General features: G+C 35.6%; 1 protein-coding gene across 2 annotated transcripts in view; it reads right to left on the reverse strand.

Annotated features, from left to right (window-relative positions):
• The window catches only part of GPR158 (G protein-coupled receptor 158), a 340437-nt gene that overhangs the window by 128327 nt on the left and 185557 nt on the right, over nucleotides 1–26553 (reverse strand). The window contains exons 3-5 of one of the 2 annotated variants that reach the window (XM_021064906.1): nucleotides 23619–23721; nucleotides 4324–4547; nucleotides 3660–3731 (exon numbers count right to left, since the gene is read on the reverse strand). In XM_021064906.1, the coding sequence (XP_020920565.1) occupies nucleotides 3660–3731; nucleotides 4324–4547; nucleotides 23619–23721 (399 nt within the window). The remainder of the gene's footprint in view (nucleotides 1–3659; nucleotides 3732–4323; nucleotides 4548–23618; nucleotides 23722–26553) is intronic. The other variant, XM_021064907.1, reaches the window with a different exon arrangement.

Raw genomic sequence — 26553 nt, forward strand, 5'->3', positions numbered from 1 at the left:
CAAGGAGACACCACTTCACATTCATTAGACTGGCTATTATTAAAAAAACAAAAACAGGAAATAAGTGTTGGTGAGGATGTGAAGGAACTGGAACCCTCAGGCATTGCTGGTGAAAATACAAAATGATCTGGCCTCTGCGGAAAACAGCTCAGTAGTTCCTCAAAAAGTTAAACACAGGATGATCATGTGATTCAGCACTACTCCTAAGTTATATCCAAATGACCAAAATCAGGAACTCAGCCAAATAATTACATACCAATGTTTACAACAGCATTATTTACAATGACCAAAAGGTGGAGTCAACCAAATGTCCTTCGACAGACAAAATGTGGTAAATACACAAAATGGAATATTATTCATCAATTACAAGAAATGGAGTCCTGGTACCTACTACAAAAATAAACCTATAAAACATTATACTAGGTGAAATAAGCCAAATACAAAAGGACAGTGTAAAATTCCACTTCTATGAAATTTGTAGACAGTACGGAGAATAAACGTTACCGTGGGTGAGGGGAATGGGGAGTTGTTTAATGATGACAGAATTTGGGGTGATGAATAAGTTCTGGAAATGAACAGTGGGGATAGTTGCATAATGATGTGAATGTACTTAGTGTCACTTAATTGTACACTTAAAGATGGTAAAAATGGTAAATTCTTTTAATTATATTCTACCACCATAAATGTAATATATCTCCCTTTTTAAAACCAAAACAGACATTAGAACATCATAATTAGCCTAGTAAAATTTCATTAAAAAATCAGCTACACTCTACATTAAAACACCTACTTTTCCAAACCAAAAATGAGCAGTTATAAAATCACTTGTCAATTAATTTCTAATTTGAAAAAGAACTATTATACGAATGTAAGGGAAAATACAAGCTGCAGTAGGTTCGCTTTAAAGAATGACTATCACAGGAGTCCCCACCATGGTGCAGTGGGTTAAGAATCCCACTGCAGCAGCTCAGATTGCTGTGGAGGTGCAGGTTTGATCCCTGGCCTGGCACAGTGGGTTAAAGGATCCGGCATTGCTGCAGCTATGGTGTGGGTTGAAGCTGTGGCTTAGATTCAACCCCTGGCTCGGAAACTTCCATATGCCACAGGTACAGCCATAATATTAAAACAAACTTTTATATTTATTTATGTATTTATGCTATGTATGTATTTCATTTTTGGCTGCCTTGCAGCATATGGAGTTCCCAGGCCAGGGATCAGATCTGAGCCACAGTTACCAACTAAGCTGCAGCCTCAGCAACACCAGATCCTTAATCCACTGTGCCAGGCCAGGGATCGAACCTGTGTCCCAGTGCTTCAAAGACACCACAGATTCCACTGCACCACAGCAGCAGCTCCTAAACAAATTTTTTAAAAAATAACTATCACTATTTTTTCCAAACAACTAGCTCAAACATGCTAAAATTTATTAAGAATAAGTCAAACAAAAGATTATTTTTAGAAGTGAAATAAGTTGCTCTTCCTTCCAGTGTATCTTCTCTCTTTGAAATTTTCACTTGAAAATAAATTGTACTAACACTTGACATTATTAAGCTGTAAGAAATCATATAAAAACCTCAATTCAAAATAGCTAATAAAAAAGATGTGACTTGTCATAATATTTGGTTAAAAAATAGAAATAATTTCCAAACATTTAACATTCAGAATCTTTAAACTATTGTTTTAAAAATTGCTATTGTTGGAGTTCCCATTGAGGCTCAATAGTAGCAAACCCAACTAGTATCCATGAGGATGCATGTTCGATACCTGGCCTCGCTCAGTGGGTTAAGGATCTGATGTTGCTGTGAGCTGCAGTGTAGGCTGCAACGTTGGATCTAGTGTTGCTGTGGCTGAAGGGTAGGCCAGTAGTTGCAGCTTTGATTTGACCCCTTAGCCTGGGAACCTCCATATGCCATGGATGTGGCCTAAAAAGCAAAAACAACAACAAAAAAAGTTATTGTTTTAGAAGGACTTACTGGGTTCAAAATCACTCACAGTTTATTGGCAGATTTAATCTTTAATCCAGGGCACAAGGACAAATATATATAATTATTTCCCTAAATGCTTGTGCAGAGTAAAATTTAATTTAGTCTTTGTGGTACTGTATCACAAGCCTTAGCCAAAAATACAACAGAATCTAGTTTGTTTAAAATGACAAAACATTAAATTAACCTTTGACCAATGATTGTTGGTACCTAACAACTACAGAGTTGATAATTTAGGCATGAGCAAACCTCATTTAACTTAATGTTCTCATAATCAGACTAAACAATCTGGCTCCAGAGTCTGCACACTTACCCACAATATTACACTACTTCTATATTGCAACTAAGCTTTTTTCTTTTGTCAAAACAGATGCACATTGATAGATTTGTAGTTTTTGTTCTTTCAGTTATCAGTGCGTAGATAATATAATGGGAAACTCATAAGGAAAACATCAATATTTCTCCATCAGTTTTCTGCTTCATCCAAAGAAATGTTTCAAAGACACATGAAAACTTGAAAAGGCAAAGCCAAAGTCTACAATCTCTAAACTAGAAATGGTTTATTGCTTTTACAAGTAATCCATTGCTTTTGGTAACTGAAATCAGAAGAGAAAATTTTCACCAAATGTGAATATACATATGAGATCTCTGTTCAATGACTTATTTCTTGCAAATATCTCCCCCTTATATTATGTCACATTCTGTAAAAACTGATTTTCAAAAGGGGACCATCTTAAAACTAAATGTCTAATTTATGTATTCTAACTAGTTTGTATCTATAGAAATTTCACCAAATGACATGCAAAGATAATCTATTCTCATGATAGCCCTGTAAAGCAGAATTTTATATGAATGTCCTGAGAAATTCAAAAGGTTAATAACTTTGGAAATGTTAAGAAACATCGCTCTAGCAAGAACTATCTTCAGTTTTTAAAAAGTATCCAATGTAATAGTCTACCAATTATATATCACTAACTCCACTGAGCACAGCAGTCACTAATTATTAAAATCAATTAAAATTCATAAAGAACTATGTGGTATCCACTACGTAAATGAATTACATTATGCAGAGATAATTCAGAGCAGTTTATTAAAGAGTTTTCAATTCTACCCGCTTTCCCAGTAACAGACTTTTTAAAAGCAATTAATTTTATCTAATAGTGGTTAGATATATCCCAATTCCACTTGCCTGTGACTTTATTATGTACAATTTCACATATAAAACATATTTTGTTGCAAAAGAATGACAGGTTTTGGTTAAAAGAAGAGCAATTTGCCTGTTCCTACTTTTTTTGCAAATGTAAAGCCTGGTTCTAATTTGTTGAAGGCTTCTGTTTGTGAAACTGTTTATTTAAAATAACTATTAAAGTCTATAACATTAACACAATGGATACATTCTCCTAGAATCTCAACAAAGATGTTTTTAAATGTTAATTTGTGTCTTTGTAATACATGCCATTTACAGAGAGCTGTTTTCTTTTTTTAATTCCTAATGGGAACACTTTATACCTTCAATGAGCTCTGTAATCTAAACCAGTCTCTTACAACTGTGCTGACATGAAGAGGTCATATGAATTTAGAAAAGGTGGAAACTGATTTTCTTTTCAACGGCAAAATTAAGTTTCTGAAAGCAACAGAACCACAAATTCTTACACAACACTGGCTCCATATAATCACCTGGGTGACCAGCTGAGGACAACTTCCCAGAAGGCTTCGCACTGAATATTTTGGCATTTCATCCACCCCTGACTGAGGAGCATACAAATACTTATATTACTCTTTTATTTCTCAGAACAGAACCAAAGGACACCCTCTCTCAAAGGCCATATAAGCTCTTTGCAGGATCACTATCATCCCGAGATACTAATGCAAGACCAAATACATGGTCCTGAATAAATTCATTCTTCAAAGTATAATGTGCTCAAAAATAGCTGAGTCCTTTTACCAGCTTCAAATATGGCTAATAGAAATAAAAATGAAATATAAAAAATATCACACAGCTTTCTAATAACAATATATTGGGTACTGGCAGAGTAAGTTCTTCTAGAGGTCAGGGAGATGAGGTTAAAGAGGGCTTTAAGGCAATGAGGTACTCAAGGTTCAGGCTAAACAGGGAGAAATGTTCTGTTAAAGCAAATGTCATAATAAAGCTCTATATTTTCAATCCCTATTTCTCCTGGGAAGCTAAAGAATATAACTTTCAAACTCTAGTCTGATCCTATTATAGACATACATCTGGTTAATAAAGAAGCAACTGAGATTTGGAAAAATTCTATTTGCTCAAGAGAAGAAATCACTTCATAATAAAAAGGAAGATCATAACCAGGATACCTGGGTTTACCTTTGCTTTGCGAAAGCGGTAGACCACCAGCATGCTCACAAAGTCAAGCAGCATACACAGGGCTTGGAAGGAGATGATAGCAAGTCGCAAATACTTATCTTCCTGGACAAAGCAGGGGCTATCATCGGCGCAGTAGGGACAGCCCTCCCTGCAGGGCAGGCAGACATGGGCTTCTTCGGACACATCCTTTGCATTTCCTGCAGAATGGTGATCTGGACCCCTTCCTGAAAGTTCCAGAGAAAAGCACAGTGTCATTGCACCTCTGAAGTAGGTGAGACTAAACACCGAGTCAAAACACATCCCCACCTCTTCAATCCTCTTCCCTCTTATTAAAGACCTTTCATCAAACGTGCTAGGGGAGAGTGTTACTTTGCTCTCTCACTTGAACCAAATTCTTTTTATCTTTTTGATTAAAAAAATTGTCACTCATGGAGTTCCCGTCGTGGCTCAGTGGTTAACAAATATGACTAGGAACCATGAGGTTGCGGGCTGGATCCCTGGCCTTGTTCAGTGGGTTAAGGATCCAGCGTTGCTGTGAGCTGTGATGTAGGTCGCAGATGCGGCTTGGATCCCATGTTGCTGTGGCTCTGGCGTAGGCCAGTGGCTACAGCTCCGATTTGACCCCTAGCCTGGGAACCTCCATATGCCGAGGGTGCAGCCCTAGAAAGGACAAAAAAATAAATAAATAAATGTCACTCAGAATAATTAAGGAAAATTAGCAAAAATAGGACTAAAACTCCTCAAAGGCAGGGAACACTTTTCTAAGTCTTTTATATCACTATCTACCACTCACCAAAGAGAAACCTGTATGGCACAAATCATATTTAATAAATACTTGTTAAAGAATTAACCAGAAGGAAGGATAAGAAAGTTGTGTCATTCCTAAACCGAGTAAATACACACAGCAGTTTTGGAATTTCTTGACCTAGATGGCACAGAATCCACAATGAGTTTTTGATTGCTCCTTAATCCAGTAGGATCTCATCTACCAAGTTCATTAGGTCTAAATTAGATAAAATGGTACTTAATCAACAGTTATTTAGTGTGAAGTTGCCTAATCATAGTGTGTTTCTCGCCCAGAGTACAATCCATACTTACTGGCTATCGTACAATTTCCCCTCTGCATAGCCATAAGACATTTCCACACCACAAACTAACCATTGCTATTGATCTTCCCTTTAATTTTAGATTCTTGTCTTCAGTTATCAAACTTAACTTAGCTCTGAAGCCCAAGAACTAAGAATTCTCTTTAACTGTTTGGCATGGACAAATATCCAATTAATAATATATACTTAAACAAAACATAAAACCTATTTCCAACTCTGACCTCAACATGAAAGACATCAGTGAATATATAACCAGTTTAGTATATTACACAACCACACAATTCAGTATACAACACAACTCTGACTGATTGAAGAATTTGGGAAGAGCTGTTTTGGTTAACAGTATTTTGATAAACACATAGTTTAACAGAAAATCTTTATTGTTTTCAACTTTAGTTGAAGGTTCATAATATTTCTAAAGTGTATTTTTTATCTTTATTCCTTCCTTAATAAATACAATAGCAAATATAATTATTTGTTATATTTGATATATTGCTGTTTAAGAGTCTTCATTCTATTACGCAGTGAAAAGTACATGGATTTTAGTGTTCAGCAGATGTGGCTCCCATCCCTAACAGCTCTGAGACATTAGGCGACTTGCCTGACCACTTTGGGTCTTAGTTTATTTATATATGAAAGGTGATTTGCTGTGAGGATTAAAGGAAATAATGTATGTAAACATGCCTGCCTGGCTTTCTTTTCTTCTCCAAATATGGGAGATGTAAAGAGGAATTAGGAATCCACTGACGTCTTGAAGATAGGCAATGCTGCTCCCAAACAAGGAAGTTACAGGAAAGAGTTGAGATGTGAAGAGTCAGTGGCATGATAGGCTCCATTTCAGACATGTTAAATGTGAGGTCCAACTCACTGTCCAGAAGAAATATATAATAATAAGTGAGAAATAATATAAGAGTGGAGTGTGGGAGAAGAGTCAGTGTCACAGCTCTGGGAGTAGAGAAGGTAATGATTAGGAATTGCAAAGAAGCAGCAGCTAAACAGGTAGAAGTTTTTACAATGTCATAGAAACTGGGATTTACTGGAACATGGTGGAATGTGATCAGAGAGGGTACCTAAGGAAAGTCTATGAGGTTTAATGAGTATTTCACCCTTCACTGACTTTAAAAATAGTAGTTTCCAGAAAGTGGTAAAGACCGAAATTAGGTTGTCAGAGCTTAAGGAATAAAAATATGATAAAATAGAATATTGTTTCAATAAATGTTCCATTGAATAAAAAAGCAAGAAAAGCTCATGGTTAATAGGAAAAATAATGGGGTCAAAAAGGGATTTTGGTTTTGTATTTTGTTTTCTTCTATTACAGGTGTGGCTATTGAGCACCTTGAATCACTTGAACCTGAAAAATTCTGCAGTGTATTAACTGCTTTGTAGATATGAGCTTACTGGGTTTTGTAACATATGACCCTGGCAAGCAGTGGCAGTCACATTTTATCTTCATTTGATGAGTCATTCAGTTTTATAAAAACTTCACTCACTTTTAACCAATCAAAATTTGAGAGTTCCTCTTCACTTAGAACCAAATCTATGATCCACTTCTAGTAAACAGAAAACTTAGCCCTGACATTTTTCATGACTATTATTTCACTTTTGCCCAATTTCCTCATCTTTAATTGTTACCATTGCATAGTATCCATTTCTGTAAGGCACTCCGAGTCATTTGGGGATGAGGTATGAGATAGAAGGAACTAGGAGAACAGTACTGCAAGCTGTACGGCATTTGACAGAAACAAACCATTATTCAATTCAACAACTATTCTGAGTGTCGAATTATTTGTCAGGCACTATTTGAGTGGGATAAATCAGTGAACAAAACAGACAAAGGTATCTGAGACTGAAACTTATGTTCTACAGGGAGAAATAGACACAATCAATCAACATAATAAGTAAAATAATATCATATGTTAAAACTGAGAAATGCCAACATAGCCAATATTTTATAATACCTATAAATGGAATATAGCCTTTAAAAATTATGAGTCACTATATTATACACCTGTAGCTTATATAATATTGTATAGCAACTACACTTCAATTTTAAAAAATAAACAAAGGTTGAATAATATTCCAAAAGAAAAATATGAGAAGTGCCAAGAGAAGAGATAAGTAGATCAAGATCACGGGCATTAGAGGTGCTAGGGTGGGAGCTACAATTTTAAATAAAGTGGTTAGGGTAGATCTCATTCTAAAGGTGATATCTGGGCAAACATTTGAAAGGGATATGGGAGTTAGCCATTCTGACTTGTGAGTGAAGAGAATTTCAGGCAGAGACAGCCAGGAGTACAAATGCCCTGCCTGACGTGGGAGCATAGCTGGCATATACGAGGAAGTGCAGAGGCTAGTGTGGCTGGAGCGGGATGAGCGCGGGGCAGTGCCCTGGATAATAAAGTCAGAGAAGTAACAGGGCTAGATCATAAAGGGTGTAGTGGGCCACAGAAAAGACTTGAATTCTTCTCTCAGTAAAACAGAGAGCCAGCACAAGGTGTTGAGTAGGAGTGATATGATATGCCTCACGTTGTTAAAGGATTCCTTGGGTTGTGTAGAGAATACACTGCAGCAGGGAAGGGAATAAGCATGGAGATTCGGGAGAAACTGCTGCAGGAACCCACAGGAGACTTGATGGTGGCTGGGACCAGAGTTTGAAAGTGAAAAGTGGCTGGATTCAGATATAGTTTGAAGGTGGAGTTGAGAGAATTTTCTGATGAGTTGGTATGGAATGAAAGAGAAAGGAAAAAAGTTAGGGGTGATTCCCAGATGTTTGGCATGAACAAGTGAATGGATGAAGTTACTATCTACCAAGATGGGGAAGAATATATGTGGGAAAGTTTCTGAGGAGATTGCAAGTTCAAACATGGCATTTCAGTGTGAGGATACCTACTAGAGACTCCAGTGATAATGTCAAGTAGGTATCTTGATATATTAAGTCTGGAATCTGGAAGAAAAGTCTGCATGGAAGATACAAGATAAAAAGGTCATGGGAATTTAGATAGCCTTTAGAGCCAAGAGACTGGATTAGATCATCAAGGGAATGAGTGTAGACAGAGAAGTCTCCTAGGGCTCTCCAATATTAATGCCACACAAAGTCCTTAATCACACAAAACTTTCCCTAGCTATGACTCATATTCTTAAACAGTACTGGAGTATTTCCTTCCACAATTGCAAACGCAAAAGGCTTTAACAAGATATTTTCTCTGGACTTAAATGTGACCCACCACTACCAAAGAGCTAAAGCTGCCATCTAGGTTTGGGCCCTCCAAAAGCAGAGCCTGAAATAATGATCTGGATACAGATAACTGATGTGGGAGGTTATTTCCAAAAAGAGAAGTGAAGGATAATGTAGAGTGAGACAGGGAAGAAAAAAAGGGCAATAGAAAGTACATCATTGAGTTGGATGTCACTGAGGATAATGGGGGCTCGGTCTTCCTGGGAGTTCACTAAAACCTGCATACAACGCCCCTCGGATTTGCCTCCCCAAAGGATGGGAGGCTAAAGCAGTTATGCAGTACTGGTTGATAGTTATTCCCAGGGGACTTGAATTTCTCCACACTCCTGGATGAGGGCTGAGAAAGTTTAGTGGGCTTTAGAGGAAACCCTGAAGCAAAAAATGAAAGAAATTCTGGGGACACTTGAGGTGAGATACTCGGTAGTGAGGCACTAGGACATACTGGTCACACAGCCCACAACTATCAGCAGCTAAAATCTGAGGTATGTCAAGAGTATGTGCTACAGGGCATAGACAGACAGACAGACAGACAGACAGACAGACAGATACACACACACACACATACACACACACACACACACACACACACACACACACACATGCTTCTAAGTTCCAAAGTCATACAGATCATACAGAATGCATCTTGAATGCTGTTCCCTAGACTTGAACATACAGACCATAACTGGACTTACAGAGGTGAGCAAGCCTAGGACTGGTAGGTTTCATAGACAACTCTAATTACATTGTTAAACTCTTTCCAACATGTTTACAAAGCAAATTCACTTTGCAGAAGTAGTTTATTATTGCCTGTGGTCCTTTTCTTTCCTTTGTAATACTGCATCTCGATCCATTTGTTAGAAATAGTAGAGAATGCAATGAATTACTCCCAGTTAAAACTAGGGCACTGAAATAGTAGACCCCTCTCCCAGTACCTTTTTTTCATACAGACTAGCCAAATCGCAGTGTGATGAGACACTCTCATAAACTGGAATGAGCAAATTACCTAAATCGAGGTTCAGTGAGCTTAAGTCATTACCAAAGGGAAAACCTTAATATCACATTAGGGAGAAAAAGGCAAAACAGTTTCTCTTCACAGATTTTACCAAATTCGACAACTAATATTTGTAGAATACTGTCAAAGTCCCATAAGACATTCCACAATGTTCTAAACATTTGGGTTTAAGATCAGTTGTTTGCTCCTCTTTATAAATCATATCTGAAGATTTAAAAAAGAATGAAAAAAAATTCTTCTGCAATTAAAAAGAGCATATCCTCTGTGAAGTTTTGTGTATATTAAATGCATATAATTAAATTCAAAACATGTATTTGAAAACTTAGATTTTCTTCTTTCCTTCCTCCTTTTACTAGAAAATCTTATTCCTAAAACAGACTTAGATACCATTTCCACAAATGAGAGAAACACAATTTCCTTTCAAAAACTCAATACTGTAACACATCTATCTATCTTTCCTAATTATGGCCCACTCTACATTGCTTTATTTTGTTATTCATATAAATCAAGGTTTTTTCATAATAATCGCAATGTCCCCCAATTTTGTTTACTGGAGAGACTGTTACTTGTTTAGATTCAACCTGTTGAAGCAGAGAGGTGGAGAAAGAATTCAGGAATACAAGCATCTCAGATATTCCTGTTGAATAGTCCATCCCCGCTGGCCAAATGCAACTACCCTGCCCATTGTTCTCCTCACCAATCTATCATCCTGAGATGTACCACAACACAGAGAAATGGTCATGACTGACCCACTCTGTCTCTGTTCACTTCTTTTCCTGATGTTCCAAGGCCACATGACTAACTTTAATTGCTGCGTTCCTCTATTGTGCTTACTGCTAGAGTTACACACATCTAAATGATGAACCCAAATAAACTGTGAACTTTCTAAAATAAGTCTATGGTTAGACATTTTTATTTTCTGATCTCGATTAAAATTGCAAAAGAGGAGTTCCCGTCGTGGCGCAGTGGAAACGAATCCAACTAGGAACCATGAGGTTGTAGGTTCGATCCCTGTCCTCGCTCAGTGGGTTAAGGATCTGGCTGCCATGAGCTGTGGTGTAGGCCAGCAGCTACAGCTCTGATTTGACCCCTAGGCCTGGGAACCTCCATATGCCGTGGGTACAGCCCTCAAAAGACAGAAGACAAAAAAAAAAATGCAAAAGATCCAATATATATTGGGCTATAAAATACGATCATGCGTCCAGAACATGCCACAGAGAAGCACATAAGCTCTATTATCTTCCTCAGGTAGGAAATAATAATTAAGAAGTATTACGTCTACTGAAACAGTGGCAGCCAGGGATAAGGTTGGAAATGGACATAACTCCAAACAGTTCTATATTTCCTGATATAGGTAATACTAAGTTATGTTGGTTAAATGTACATTTCAATATTCATGGATAAAAAACAGTTTGTTAGAAATGGGAATTGGGGGTTAACAGATGCAAACTATTGCCTTTGGAATGGATAAGCAATGAGATCCTGCTGTATAGCACTGGAAACTATATCTAGTCACTTATGATGGAGCAAGATAATGTGAGAAAAAAGAATGTATACATGTATGTGTGACTGGGTCACCTTGCTGTACAGTAGAAAACTGACAGAACACTATAAACCAGCTATAATGGGAAAAATAAATAAATTATGATAACATTGTATCCTTTGTGCTCAAATAATCACAAGGTCAACACACAAGTGTCAAATAGTAAAGTGCTGTCATGAGAAACTTCCTCTTTAATAACTGTCTTCAATTTATTTGACTATGAAAAATCATGAGGTTCTATAAAGGACACAAAACGTTAAAATGGAGAGAAAGCAAAATTGAAAGTCAGAGACTTGATTTCTAAAGCTCAAAAAAGCTAAAATTAAAGATAGATCTTTTTACCTATAAGTGTTTCCTGTAGGATGCAAAGCATGATTAAATAATCTTCTGGTTCCAAAAATATTTTATTAATTTATGCTGAAGCTCTCTATCTAGGACAACGGAATATATGTAGCTAGTAGAAATCCCACCACTACTAGGTAATAATAATGGGCTTCTTATTAATCTAATGAATGGTAACTTAGATTTATGAAGATTTAAAATTTTAAGTTCCTAGAGAACAGGCTTTGATTTATACAATCAGCGACGAACACAGTAATTTATACATACTGAATACTCAGCAAATAATTGGCAATGATGAAAGAGCGCTCTCAAAAGAATAAACTAATTGATCTGTAATACAAACATATAGCTGAAAATAACATTCAACTCAATAAATCTTCAGCCTTTTCTCTCAAACCATTTATGCATAAAAATTTATTCAAAATTATATTTTTCAAGATGCTAGATATAAACTAGAAAGATATGTTAAGAATATAAGTTATTACAGGTATCTTTGGAACCTGTGGGATTTAGAAATCATCTTGGCTGATAATTTAATTTAATTCTAAGCAACTTGAAACCTCCTCCATGCACAGAATCCCAATCTGCTTTGCTCAAACTTGAAAACAAAGATGATACTTGGAACTTTCAGATAAAACGAATACTTCCTAAAAGCAAATGGCAAAAGAAATTTGGTAATAGCAGCTTTTCAGTCTGCTATATGGGTGATCAAATATGCCACCTTAAAACAAAAATAGAGAGGACATTGGGAGGTTGCAGTAGCACCACAGCAGGACTGGTAAATCTAAACGTTCACCTGCAAACATGAGCCCATCAAAATAAGTTGTGACAATCTGTAACCAGTATGTTAACCTATTTGCTTATCTTAATTTTTTTTTTTTTTTTTTTTTTACTTTTCTAGGGCAGCCCCTGCAGCATACGGAGGTTCCCAGGCTAGGGGTCAAACTGGAGCTGCAGCTGCAGCCTACACCACAGCCACAGCAACTCAGGATCCACGCTCCATCTGTGACCTTCACCACAGCTCAAGGCAACACTGGATCTCCACCCACTGAGCGAGGCCGGCAGGGATTGAACTAGTATCTTCATGGATACTAGTCAGATTCATTTCCATTGCAGCACAACTGGAACTCCTGGACATTTTTTTATAAGTTTCACATTTACATAAACTAGTAAAAATGGAAACTTTAGAATGCGTAAGTAAACCATAGTACATTTGCTCAATGGAATTCTATGTTAACAATTAAAACTATATTCAGGAAAACTATATATATGTTATTTCAAATAAATATAATACCAAGTGTTTAGAAAGATTATCTATACAGACATTTTTATAAAACCTATAAACAAAAACTTAAATGACCAATAGATTTTCAAATGACTTTTTCAATTCTACTTTTTTATACATTCCAAAGTTTCTTTAAACACAAATATTCAGGATCCTCTAGAGAGCAATGAGCAACAAACTGAATTTTTGCTCCAAATTCCAAAAAACATAATTAAACTATCAATGCTACAATTACTGAAAACTTTCAGACTTCTGAAATACTGAAGAAATCTATTCTTTCAGCTTTTAATTTTGATATAATTTGAAATGTAGAGAAAAGCCATGAGACATCTCATATAAATGGATAAAAATGTGTCATATACACACAATGGATTATTATTCAGTCACAAGAAAATAGGATGTCCTTCTATTTGTGACAACATGGATGGCCTTGAGTACGTTATCCTAAGCAAGATAAGTCAGACAGAGAAAGACAAGTACTATATAATATCTCTAATACAGAATCTTATGCGGAATCTAAGAAACCTCGAAAACAGAATAAAATGGTTGTTACCAATGATAGAAGGTGGGGGGATAAGATTTAAAGCTACAAACTTGTAAAGAGTAGTATATAAGCCGTAGAGATCTGATGCACAGTATAATGAATATATTATATTATATTATTATTACATTTTATATATTCATTATAGATTATCTGTATTCATTATCTATAATCATTACATTATTATGATGTGATAAATATTGCTTCAATGAAATCATGTTACAATTAAAAATGCATCAAAGTAAGAAGCTGTACACCTTAAATTTATAAAACGTAACATGTCAAATTTATCAAATAAAAAAAGAAAACCCATATATTCCTTATCTGGGATTCACTTATTATTTACATTCTACAGCATTTATTTTATTATTCATTTTTTCTCAATATAAAACAGATGTTTATAAATTGATATGTACACCATTTCTGAACCATTTGAGATACTGTATCTCTACTATAAACACCTAGGCTTGTATGTCCTGAGAAAAGAACATTCTCATACAAAACCATGGTACAATTATCAAAGTTGGGAACTTTAATATTGCTATGATTTTTTTAAATGAATAGTCCATATTAAAATATCATCATTTGTCATAGTAATGTCCTTTCTAGCATTTTTATCCACCCAGGATGAAATCCAGAATCATGCATTGCACTCAGGTACCTTGTCTCTAATCTCTGGTCTGAAACATGATTAGGAAAATAAAGAATTTTTTCTAGTTTCCCAAAACACTTTTCTGAAGAATTTGTAAGTTTTGCTGCATTTTATAAGGTTTTTGTTTTATAAACTACGAATCAGCTAATTTTTAAAGATTGTACCAGACAGCAAACATACAGCTGATGAAAAATAATATATATAAAATGCATAAAATAAATACTAAATTGTATGTCTGAATGCTACTGTTGGCTACAGAATAATAAAGTACAATACTGTACATCGTTAAACCAGTAAATGGAGATCATTTTTTTTTAGTGAGTCCTTCATTTTTATGCTGTTCTTTTAAACTCTGTATTGATATTCCAATAAGACTGGGAAAGTTAACACTACTAAAATGCCTTTCTAAGTATTTCATCCCACTTGGGTTTTTTTTTTAAGGGAACAACAAACAGAATAAGAAGGTAAATTAGAAAACTTACGTACAAAATTCTATTTGAATTCCTGCTGCCAAAACCAAAAATTATATTGTGTACACATTGAGAAATTTCACTTATCATAAAAACCCAAGTGGTAATTTCAGGCACTGCTGATAAGACACTAAAGCTTTTCAGTAGTTTTCTTAAAATAACAGTTTTTTAAAAAAATTCTGAGGACTTAATTAATGAACAAATTAAAGGGACATTTTCCCCTATTCCTCCTTTATACTTTTTTGATTAAAAAAACATACATCATTATTAATCTCTTAGATTGATATTTCCTAGGAATAAATTATAAAAGTATCAAACCGGTACATCAAAATGTATCTACATTTTTATGACTTGTGCACATATTTCAAAATGTACCCCAGAGAGTTCTCTTCCTATGTTTTAGGAAAGAAAAACTCTGTGTTTCTGATCTAGAAATAAATGAAGAATGACTTTGAGGTGGGAGAGAGTGAATTGAAGCAGAAATTACGTATTTCAAGTCTTCATAGCATATACATTATGTAGAGATATCACTATTGTATTAAGGGTTTTGCTGATTAAGATTCTTAAGTGCCAGTAGTACAAACTTGTGTTTTCACAAGAGTGAAAACACAACATTTGGACATTTGACTATCTGGATATAAATCATGCCTATCCTTTAAGGCCAGTTAAAGCTTAAAGCTCTTACATTTGACCTAGGTTACTAATATTGGACACTGAGTTGTATTTTACTCAAGATTGCCCTTATCTGTTGTTTGTAGGTATTGCAATATATTCTGAGATGATCAGGGTCTGTCCTGGAAGTAACTTAGAAACCTCACTTTTTTACTCACTTTTTTTTTTCCTTCAGTTCTAAACAATGTCTGAATAATCATGGCCCAGTAATATTTTTTGACATATGATTTTCAGACATATAAATCAATCAACAAACCGGTTGATCAGAGGCTCCTACTTGGAGGTGGTGTGGGCCTCAGTGCAGGGAACTGGTTCTGAGAGAAGCTTATAGCTTGGACCTTTGTAAAACCAGTCCCGTGTGCTTATAAGTCACAGTCCCCTTCTTCTTTCCATTTCACAGGCATGAGAGAAAAAGATGAGTCACAGACAATGAACATAACTCAGCTGGAAGTAACAAAGAATCACAACATGTATTGAGAGTTCAGCATTAGCTCTTTATACAAAAAATATTCATCTGAAATCATTATTACGGTAAACACCTTCCTTTCCATACTCGTATTTGATTTTTTATTAGAAATGGAGGGAACATATTCATCAATCAATGTTTGGAGTTAAAATGCTGCAATGAGCTAACCATGGGAAGATACATTTGTTGTTCATTGTTTCATCTGTTTAGAATGATGCAATAACCTGCCTCTAGTCTTCAGCTTAATAAAATCATATCCAAAAATTAAGTGGAAAAAGGTACAAGCACATGAGTTGTTCCAACACATCAGGAGATTTCTGCGCTTATTTGGTTCAATATTTATAATATCCACCAGGAAAGAATAGTTAGCAGACTGTGCTTATACTTAACACTGCTATGCAAAGACTCCTACTGTTAGCACACGAATATATATTTGCATATTCTAAGATCAGGATTAGCTAATCTGCTTTCATGTATTTATATCATGAATGGCCGGCTATAACAATAAGCTAAAAATGAAGCCCAGTGCAAAAAAATGTTTTCTATTTCCTCACTATATGCTTATATACACCTCTTATATTCACTTTTCTATTGTTTTCTAGATTTCTATTTCTTGCAAGTGACTTTAATGGTATTTTCTTTGGACAAAAACACCACTTTAGACAGATCTTGGAACAATTCTGATCTGAATTATAAAATCATAAAACATGAATGGACTTTTTTTTGGCTACAGACAATTTATTCATTCAATTTCCACAATGCCTAGTACATAAATACTATAAATAAAAGGATTAAATTCTCCAAATTCACTTTAATATAACTATAATTTGGGGATATCATATGTTATCTCAATTATTTGTCACAACCATCAAGGGCACAGACCTCACTATTCCTGATTTATGAATGGGGGAGAGTCTCAGAATACATAAGAAACTTCCCAAGTCTCCTGCTAGTAAATGGAGATAAGATTGATACCCATCTGTCTGACTCAAAGGCCATCCTACTACAGAAAGCCCACTAAATTATAAATTGTCTAAGTCAGCAATCATTTGAAATTGTGAAGCTTCCTCTAGAAAAAACACTATAGTCTACTGTGAATGCTGGAAAAAACATTGAGTGGGAAACAAACCTACGGAGCATACAAGTTTTCTATTAGTGCTGTAACAAATTACCACAAACTTGTTATCTTAACACAAATTTATATTGCTTCTATTGTAGTGTAAATATAACTTCAAAAATTTTATTGATATATAGTTGACTTACAATGTTGTGTTTGTTTCATGTGCATAGCAAAGTGATTCAGTTATACATACATATATATGTATATATATATACATATATATTCTTTTTTGGATTATTTTCCATTATAGCTTATTATAAGATATTGAGTGCTATACAGTAGGTCCTTGTTAGTTATCTATTTTATATACTGTAGTACATATATTTTAACCTCAAACTCCTAATTTCCTTCTTATATAAAATATAATATATAGCTGACTCTTAAACAACACCAGTTTCAACTGTGCAGGTTCACTTGCACTTGGATTTTTTTTCACTAAATATGTACTACAGTACTACATGATCTGTGGTTGGCTGAATCTACGTATGTGGAACCACAGATAAGGAAAGCCGACTATACATGGCAGGGGTCGTTGCCCCTAACCTTGTGTAGTTCAAGAGTCACCTATAGTTATATTCATTCTTCTCCTGCTGTAGCTCAGAAGTCCAATGTGCATCTCACTGGGCTACAGTCACGGTGTGATCAGGGCTTCCTTTTCTTCTGGAGGGCCCAGGAGAGACTCCTTTTCCTCATCTTTTTTTCAGCTTCTTGAGGTTATCTACATTCCTTGGCTTGTGCATCCCTTCCTGCATCTTCAGAAACAGCAACGTAGTCTTTCTCTGACTCTTCTTGTGTCGTCACGGCTGTCTCTGTCCACAGCTGGGAATGCTTCTCTGCTTTTTAGGATTCCTGTGACCAGATTGAACCTCCTGGATCAGCCAGGATAATCTTCTCATCTCAATGTCTATAATTTTATCACATCTGAAAAGTCCCTTTTTGTACCATGTGGAATAACATTTTTGCAGGTTGTGAAAAATAGAATGTGCGCATCTTTTAGGTTTGGGGGCACTATTCTGCTTACTACAATGAGCTACTCCATGAATGACCAACAGCCAAATTTCCCTGTCAGACACTGCCGTGAGCTGTTGTGTAGGTTGAAGATGTGGTTCAGATGTGGCATGGCTGTGGCTGTAGCTCCGATTTGACCCCTAGCCTACAAACTTCCATATGCCATGGGTGTGAAAAAAAAAAAATTCTCTGCCAGAGATTTTTTAGTATTTGGGAAAAGGTGATTGTTAACACAAGTGAATCTCTAATTAGCAGTCCAATGTTGTAAAATAATGTAAATAAATAAAAATAGTAAAATAACTAAGGGAAAATCTAACAAAGTATAATTTCAGCTAGTAGGGGAGAAGGAAGATTTTTAGAGGACTATTATATCTCTTTGTAGGCTCATTTTAAGGGTAAAAATTGAAAAAAAATCTCTAACTTAAAAATATGTTCCTCTGTTGGGAAGTGCAGCAGATACTAAATGGAGGGGATGAAAATGGGCAGAATATTTAAGGAAAGGGGGAAGCAGAATAAACACAAGCTTTCAAATAATAGTTATAAAAATAATATTTATTGAGCATTTAACGTGTGCCATCTACTATGATTAGAACATGACATTCATTACATCATTTGATCCTTACTTATTCTATAAAGCAGATGATACCAGCCCAACTTTATATATGGCATAAATGAAGTTTAGGCTAAACAATGTAGCACTGTGCAAATAAGTCATAGAGCCAGAATTCAAACCTAAATTAGACATATTCCAAAGACCATGCTCTTAACTGTTGTATTAAACTATGGTAAAAATTCATCTCTGAAATCAGCAACCAAGGAAGTCCAACAGTCCATCTCTGAAATCAGCAACCAAGGAAGTCCAACAGTCTAAGAAGACTGATGACACTGGGAATTCTTCCACTAGCAAATAACCCTATGTGCCAGACACTTAGTGAGTAGACTCCAAATCTCTATAAACAATACTAATGAAAGAAAATATAAAAACTGAAAATTAGGCAAATGACAGGCAAAAGCATAAGCCCAGGCAATTAGATGGAGAATTTTCCTACTACAACTGAAGTGATTAGAACCAGATCACACGGCTTTAGTAAGACCAACAGCAAAGTAATGATGCTAATTATGAGAATATGATGTCTAAAAGCTCTTTTAATCTATTCCAAGTTTGGAATTGGACGAGAGACTGGCACTGGAGTTCATCTGCAAAAAGCCAAATATCTCCAGCTCTTCAGCCATGAAACAGAAGAGGGATAGGGAGAATGAGACCCGAGCGTCACAAAAACAACACTCAACCGAAGATAGGTTAGCCTTGTTTAGCAGTTTAGCTCAGCATCGCTATATTATAACCGTTTTCAAAGAAGAGTTTCCCATTTCTTTCTTCCAAGACTACACATTTTTTTAAATCTCTGTTTTTTTGGTGTTTTTTTTTTTTTTTCTTTTCCCCCTTGGTCCTTCTTCCCTCACCATCAACAGCACCAGAGTTAGCAAAGCAGGGATGACTGTCACTTTTAGATGTGGGTCATTTGTAAGCTGGCTTTAACTGGAAATGCACATGAGCTGATCAAAAAGGCAAGAGTGGTAAGACTGAGAGGCTGGTAATGTGTCCACATAAAAGAAAAAGAGATTGTACTGAAGACAGAATTCATAGTGAGACAGATGGATTTGAGGAAGATGAGCTTGTCATAAGCCTGTATTTCATCAACCTGGAAGTGAACAAACTGGATTTGAAGAGACAGTTAAACATGAGTACTTGGGTATTCAGAAATCCTGCTACTATCCAGATGTCAGATCCTATTAGCTCTCATATGACCACCAATTTAAAGAGAGATGCCAGGAACACAGTCTCTGGGCTGTCAGCACAATTTTAAATCAAGTCAACTGAACATATCTGTGTTGGTCTTCACAAGCCCTTTGTTTACAGTGGGCCTGGGTCTAAATAGTTTTAAATCACTTCATATTTTAACCGGATTTTTAACAGTCACATTGATGTTTTCTCTAAGAGATCAACACCAAATCTCAGCTCCTCTTTCCAAATGGGATACATGACTATAATAAATGTGAGAATTTCAGGTCTTTTTCTAGATTCACAGCTATTAGTTGAGTAAATTTTATCTTTGAGAGGCATCATTTTCTGTTTTCCATATCCCATTTTTCATATCAAGAAACTCATTTTCTCCCACTGCCTTTAACTCCCAAGTCTTCTTACCACTCCCCTTCTCAAAGTAGCACTAGTTGTTATAGACTTTTGCTATCCCATTTTCCCAGTGATCCACAAAGAATTCATTCTCCAAGAATTCTAGTTTAAAAAACTGGTTATCCTAATAGAATAAAATCTATGAGACAAACTGCTAAGTACCAATGGTACAATCTTTACTTGTATCACTGATGTGTGTTTATCTATATTGGTGTATTTATTTGCTTATTCCTTATCTAACTATATCTATGAACACTCATTATATACCATGTACTATGCTAGATGTTTTATATAACCTCATTTTGGGGCTCTTCAATGCTTTCTTTACCTTTGGCCCAAGGTCATTCCTTGTTTCATGGAAACCTCCTCAGGAATATATGTAAACAGCTGCTCATATGATTTGCCTGGCTACTATGACTAAAAACCTAACATAATGTGGCTCAGGCTGCAGCTGTGCAGCAGGTTCAGTCTTGGCCTGGGAACTTCCACATGCTGTGGGCACAGCCCGAAAAACAAAAATAAAAACAAAAACCCAAAAACAAAACTTAACATATGGAGACAGAAATATGTAGTTTAATTCTAATAATAAACCAAAAATATTTTTTAAATGTTTGGATAGTCTTTGGTAGAATGCCCTAGTGAGTTATAACTCATACTTCTTAGGACAAGGAATGAATAATGTTAGTTTTTCATGCAACCTGGCAAGACCACCAGGAAAGATATTTTTGGTCAAAGAACACTTTACTGACTACAAATTATAACATGAAGCTACCTTTCTGTTCTGTCACTGAGGCAGGCTAGTTCTAGTTAAGTATGTACTGAGGTCAAAGCTGAATCACAGCTATGCCCAAATATAGATCATTTTTCTGAAATCTGTGTCCTCTTTTTCACGGCTGCCGTGTTTACAACATAGGAGTTAGACTTATGCAGAGAAGCAGCCTCTTCTTAGAGAGAGTAGGTCCAGTGAAAAACACTGGCTTTTAAAATAAGGAAGAAAGTAGGAGTGTGCAAATTAAATAAAGATAAGTTGTTAAAGGTTAACTGGTTTCTCCTGGTGGTGTTATAAGCAAATGGCACAGTCAGTCTCTGGTTCTACAATATTTAGATGTTTTATTTCCGTCACATAGTGGGAGCTGAGAACAAATGTGGGTAAACCAGATACAAAATACCTTCACAGAACATAAGCTAAAACCTATTTCCTTAATCCCTCAGCACTGAGTCACATGTTACGTCTGGACCATAAATGCAAAGAATGTCAAAGTATCTTGGCTATAGCCATTGTCTGGTATACACACACATACACACACACACACAGAGAGAGAGAGAGAGAGAGAGAGAGAGAGAGAAGAGAGAAGAGAGAGAGAGAGAGAAGAGAGAGAGAGAGAGAGAAAGCATATCCATGCTGAAAATATGTTGTCATCATTGCTACTGCAGTAGTCCTCTATTGATGCATAATAACTTACTGGAAACCTAGAGCTTAAAACACTATTTCACTATTTCCCTGTTTCTGTTGATCAGAAGTCTGGCACAGTGAGGCTGGACTCTCTGCTCAGGGTCTCACTAAACTGAAACCAAGCTTTTGACCACAATATATTCTCAGCTGGAGCTCTAAGGCCTCTTCCAAATATATTCAGGCCCTCGCATTTATAGAGCTGAGATCCCTGCTGGCTGCCCTTAGCTCTTACGGGCCACCTACAGGCCCTAGGCACGTGGCCCCTTTCACAACAAGCTCATTTAATCAAAGCTGGCACTAGAATCTCTCTCCAGTCAGCTACCATAGGAAGGAAAATTGTTTAATGCAATGTAATTACTTGAGTGACTATATCATCACCTTTGTACATAATATAACCTTGCAAGGGAGTGACCACCACCATGTATTCTGAGGTCCCACCCACATTTATGGGGAGGGGATTATACAGCACATGTGGGAGCAGAATCTTGGAGGCCGTTTTAGAATTATGTCTATGACAACTGCTACTCAGAACAAGGACTGAATTCTGTGAGTTATATGACTGAGGAGACAGCAAAAGGCTACTTCCAGAACCTAGAAGTTACGGGTAAACTGTCTCAAGATGAAAACAGTGCTTTCCAAGAGAAAACCAAGAAAAAAAAAATCTGTAAATGTCTACCAAGATTCCCAGAGGAAGACACTCAGGTCTTCTTAATCTTAATGTATCCTTTGAACTATGCCCAGGAGAGATGCAAATTCCTAAAAGACCAATAATAAGGCTGGCAAAGATTTATGATTGACTGTCTAAACGATACCTGTACCTCAGTTTTAGCAGCCTCCAATCCTAACTTCCCATAAAACTACCTCCTTTCTCCACTACCCTCCTTCTTAATAATTATATCCAAGAGCTGGGTACAAGTCAATATGGCAACATTGTATTGTCTAGAGATAAAGTAAAAAAATCAATATTCAAATTGTAACTTTGACGTCTTCCGTAGTAAGACTAAATTACCAGGTGAGCAAGTTTTCATTCTGGAATAAATACAGACCTCAGAGATATTGTGGGTTTGGTTCCAGACCACTGCAATAAAGTGAAATCACAGTAAAGCAAGTCACATGAATTTTTGGTTTCCCTGTACACATAAAAATTAAGCTTACACACCATACTGTAGTCTCTTAAGTGTCAACAGCATTATGTCTAAAAAACAATGTAAATACCTTAATCTTAAAATGCTTTATTGCTACAAAGTGCTAATCATCATCTGACAAAAGGGGCTTGCCAAAATGTTCAATTTGTTTTTTAAAAAAGCACAGTATCTTTGATATCTTTATGCACAATAAAGCAAAGCAAATGAAAGGAGGTATGCCTGTATATCCCCTGTATAATATGGGGGACTGTAAATATGACAGGATAGCCTTTAATTAGGTTGTGTTACTGGCAAAGTGATGGGATAGTCATACCCATGATTACATTATATAAGAGTTCATCTGAACAGACTGAGGAGATTTTCTTGGTAGCCTTGAAAAGTAGGGTGCAACACTGAGAGGGTCACATGACTAGGACTAGAGGAGACTTCAGGAGCTGAGAGTAAGTCTAGGCTGGCATCTAGCAATGAAAGTGGAACCTCACACATACAGTGGCAAGGAACTGAATTCTGCCAATGACCTAAATGAACTTGGAAGAAGGCCCCTGAGCCTCAGATTAGATCACACTGCAGATGACCTCTTGATCTGGGCCCAGTGAGACCCTGCGCAGAGGAGTCCGCTAACCCATGACTGAAAAGCTAACCAATTAAAACAGTGCTAGTAAGACTGTGTTGCTTTATTAGCTTTGTGATAATTCTTCATATAGCAGAGAGAACTTACATAGAAACAAACTGATAAATAAAATAAGCAAACCCTAGCAAAATTAGCTTTAGGAACTTTCCCAATTGTTTCTACTTATCAAGTAGAGAAAATATTTTCAGGCATTTAAAATGTATTGAAAATGAAAATGACCAAAATAAACACATTTTTGGATGGTACTCCAGAGGATTAGAGATGACAAACTAAAGCAAAAACTCCTTAGGTGATGAAGGAATGCCAAACCAGTGGGGATTTAATCATCTAATTCCAACAAGGTTAAAAGAGAATCTGAATAATTAATTATGGCAGGTATTATGTGTATTCACACACATATGCACAGAAACAAAGGGCACTTACTCCGAAAGTTGTTCACTGAGAAGGGTTGTGGATGATAGAATCCTGCTTTGCAAATGCACTCATAGGCTCCAAGCACGAATCCTAGGCCTTTAATTGGCATACACTATGAAAAAGAAAAGACAGCAGCACAGTTGATCATAGCTTATTTCACAGTATGAAGACCCACAGATATCCATCATTGCAAATGGTAACAGAACTATCACATTTTCCAGAAATAAAACATCTCATTTTTGAACTTTTATTTTAGGTTTGTTTGCCAACAGACACTTTTTTTAGAAGTAGCAAACTGAGTTTTCTTTCTAAATATATGCCATTACAGCTGCAGTTGCCATACATCTTAAACACATTCAATTGCCATAGGAAGTAATTATAGACATATTTTTTAAATGTCTCACATATCATCTTATTCCTTTAAGAGATATTTCCTAAGCCTATAAGAATATTTTTAAAGTGATTCCATGCTAAATATTTCCACCAAAGCAAAGGTAAGTAGGTAGATGGACAGATAGACACATAGAATTTAATATATGGGGACTGTTTTTATAAACTAAATATTCAACAAATTTCATCCTTGGAATAAAAAATAAAAACTGATGAATTAACAAAGCAAGTAAACTTTAAAATGCAAATTTGGAAGAGAAAAAAAAGATGGATTAATGATCCAAAGTGCTCTTTACCCAAAATCTGTTTCATGGATAAATGTTCTACGTGTATATAAAAAGAAGAAAAACAATGACTGGCTACCCAAATATGTCACATCTACGGACAAAATGGACATCTCCCAAAAGTGTAATTCTGGCTTCTTTTAAGGACATCACTGCATCCTAGCAAAATTCAGGTTAACATAACTTCATTTTTGCTACATTCAATTACGTAAGTATGGTATAACTTCTATTAAAATATAGTTAATCTGTAAAACAGAGTGTTTCAAGAATTTGATCAACATTGAAATTACTTTTCTAATATCTCTCTACCAAGAGCCCAACCCTTGGCCTTTTGGTATTATTTTAGAGGAACTTAGAATTTAGTGAACTTAAAAGTTATAAAGTGTCCCTCTGATTTTGAGGCCCTTGAGAGGAAATTCTAAATATCTAAATAATAATCCTCCAATTTAAACTTTAATGATTAGTAACTAGATAAACACTGCATAATAACATGAAAACTCCACCGAACAGTAAGTATATGTGTAAGGTAGCAAGAGCTAATATATGCTCTAAATTCACAGATTATAGTAAGAAAGTATTTGAAAAAGATACTACAAGTTCTACAAGAGCTTATTGAATATTTTATTTCATTAATACCCTTTTTTTCCCCAACACACACTTATATCCAATTATGTCCTGCAATTAAAAACACAGTTCTTGACCCAGAGAAAAATACAAGAACAGATGAGTACCAGATAGTTCAATTGGGAGGGGAAGTATTTATGAAAGAACTATTATGCGCATAGAAAATTCCTATAGGACCTAAATGAAATAGCCATCCTACCTTATAAAGATTCAGTGATATAGTGGGTCAGATCCTATCTGAGGTGTATGAATAAAAAGCCAATTATAACATTTTCTTTGGAGAAGCACTGGTATTATGACAAGATCATAATATTTCTAGTCAGTCAGAAAAGACACATTTGAATTCTGACCCACTACATATGTGAATTCAGGCTATACTCTTAACTTCTCTGAAACTTTTTTTTTTTTAATTTATAAAATTTGTAAGAACTATCATTCAATAAGATTTAGGTACAGTTTAAAGAAGGCAGAACTCCTAATAGGTGAAATATGGGGAATCAGAGGAAGAGAAGAATAAAGGATAACTCCAAGTTTTTGCCCTGAGAAACCTTAAGAATGTAGTTGCCATCAAGGAGCCAGGAGAGGCTGCATGTGGAGAAGAGAGCAGATGTTAAGGTTTGCAAATGTTAAATGTGAAGTGTCTATAGGAAATTTAATTCTCAATATCAAATAAACTGCCTGATAAAGTAGTATGGAGTTTAGGAGAGGTGTCTACGCTGTATAATTCAGGATTCATTTGCATAAATATGATATAAATCATACAGATGCATAAAGCCATGAGATCAGGTCAGATCAGATCACTAAGGGAATGCCTGTAGGCAGTAAAGGAAATAGGTCAAAGAAGATGAGATTAAGGACATTCCAAGGATAAAAGGTTAAGCAGAAAGGAAGAAACAAAAGATCCTGAGAGCATTCCGTGAGGAATCATCAGGAATCATCGTGAGGAATCATAATTTAATTAGATTGTGATACTTAGTATATAACATAGAATTTCTTGTGAGTTACATTCATCTAGCCAAGATATATCTAGCTAAATTAAGTCTTAGATTCTAAGAATACAGCAGTGTACTTTAAATATTCTGCTTTGCTGGAATTTGGAGGTTAATGCTATTCATTTAATCAGCAATAATTCCCTGGTAATGTGACTCAGCACTGCAACAGTGACTCAGCTGAGAATTTTAAATGGTTAAGACAGATCTGAAAGTTTACTGGAATAAAAATACTTCTTTAATAAAAGCTAACTGTAGAACTAATAGAAAAATGAAGTTTTTCTAAAAAAAAAAAATCTAAATCTAGCTGATTAGATAATATCACCAAATATAAAGTCTCCTGAAGCAAAGAAAAAAAAAAAAAAGCTTCCTAATTTTATTAAGGGAAATACTGCAACAGGAATTATTAGTTACCTCAAACTCTTTGTTCTAGTCTTAAGCTACATTCTCAAAGAAAATTAAAAACATGTTCAGCCAGTAAAATCCAATAAAAGAATATCATTCTGCTACACATACAATGTGTGGAATCAAATGTGCTGTTGTCTACACACACTTGTCCTGGAGTGTATGAGAGATCTTAGCTTATTTTTCTCTTAATAACTCTAATTCTGCACTCAAATTGCCATACTTTCATGCTCCATCCACCACCACCATTGT

The sequence above is a fragment of the Sus scrofa genome, chromosome 10, assembly GCF_000003025.6.
Source record: "Sus scrofa isolate TJ Tabasco breed Duroc chromosome 10, Sscrofa11.1, whole genome shotgun sequence".
NCBI lineage: Eukaryota > Metazoa > Chordata > Mammalia > Artiodactyla > Suidae > Sus > Sus scrofa.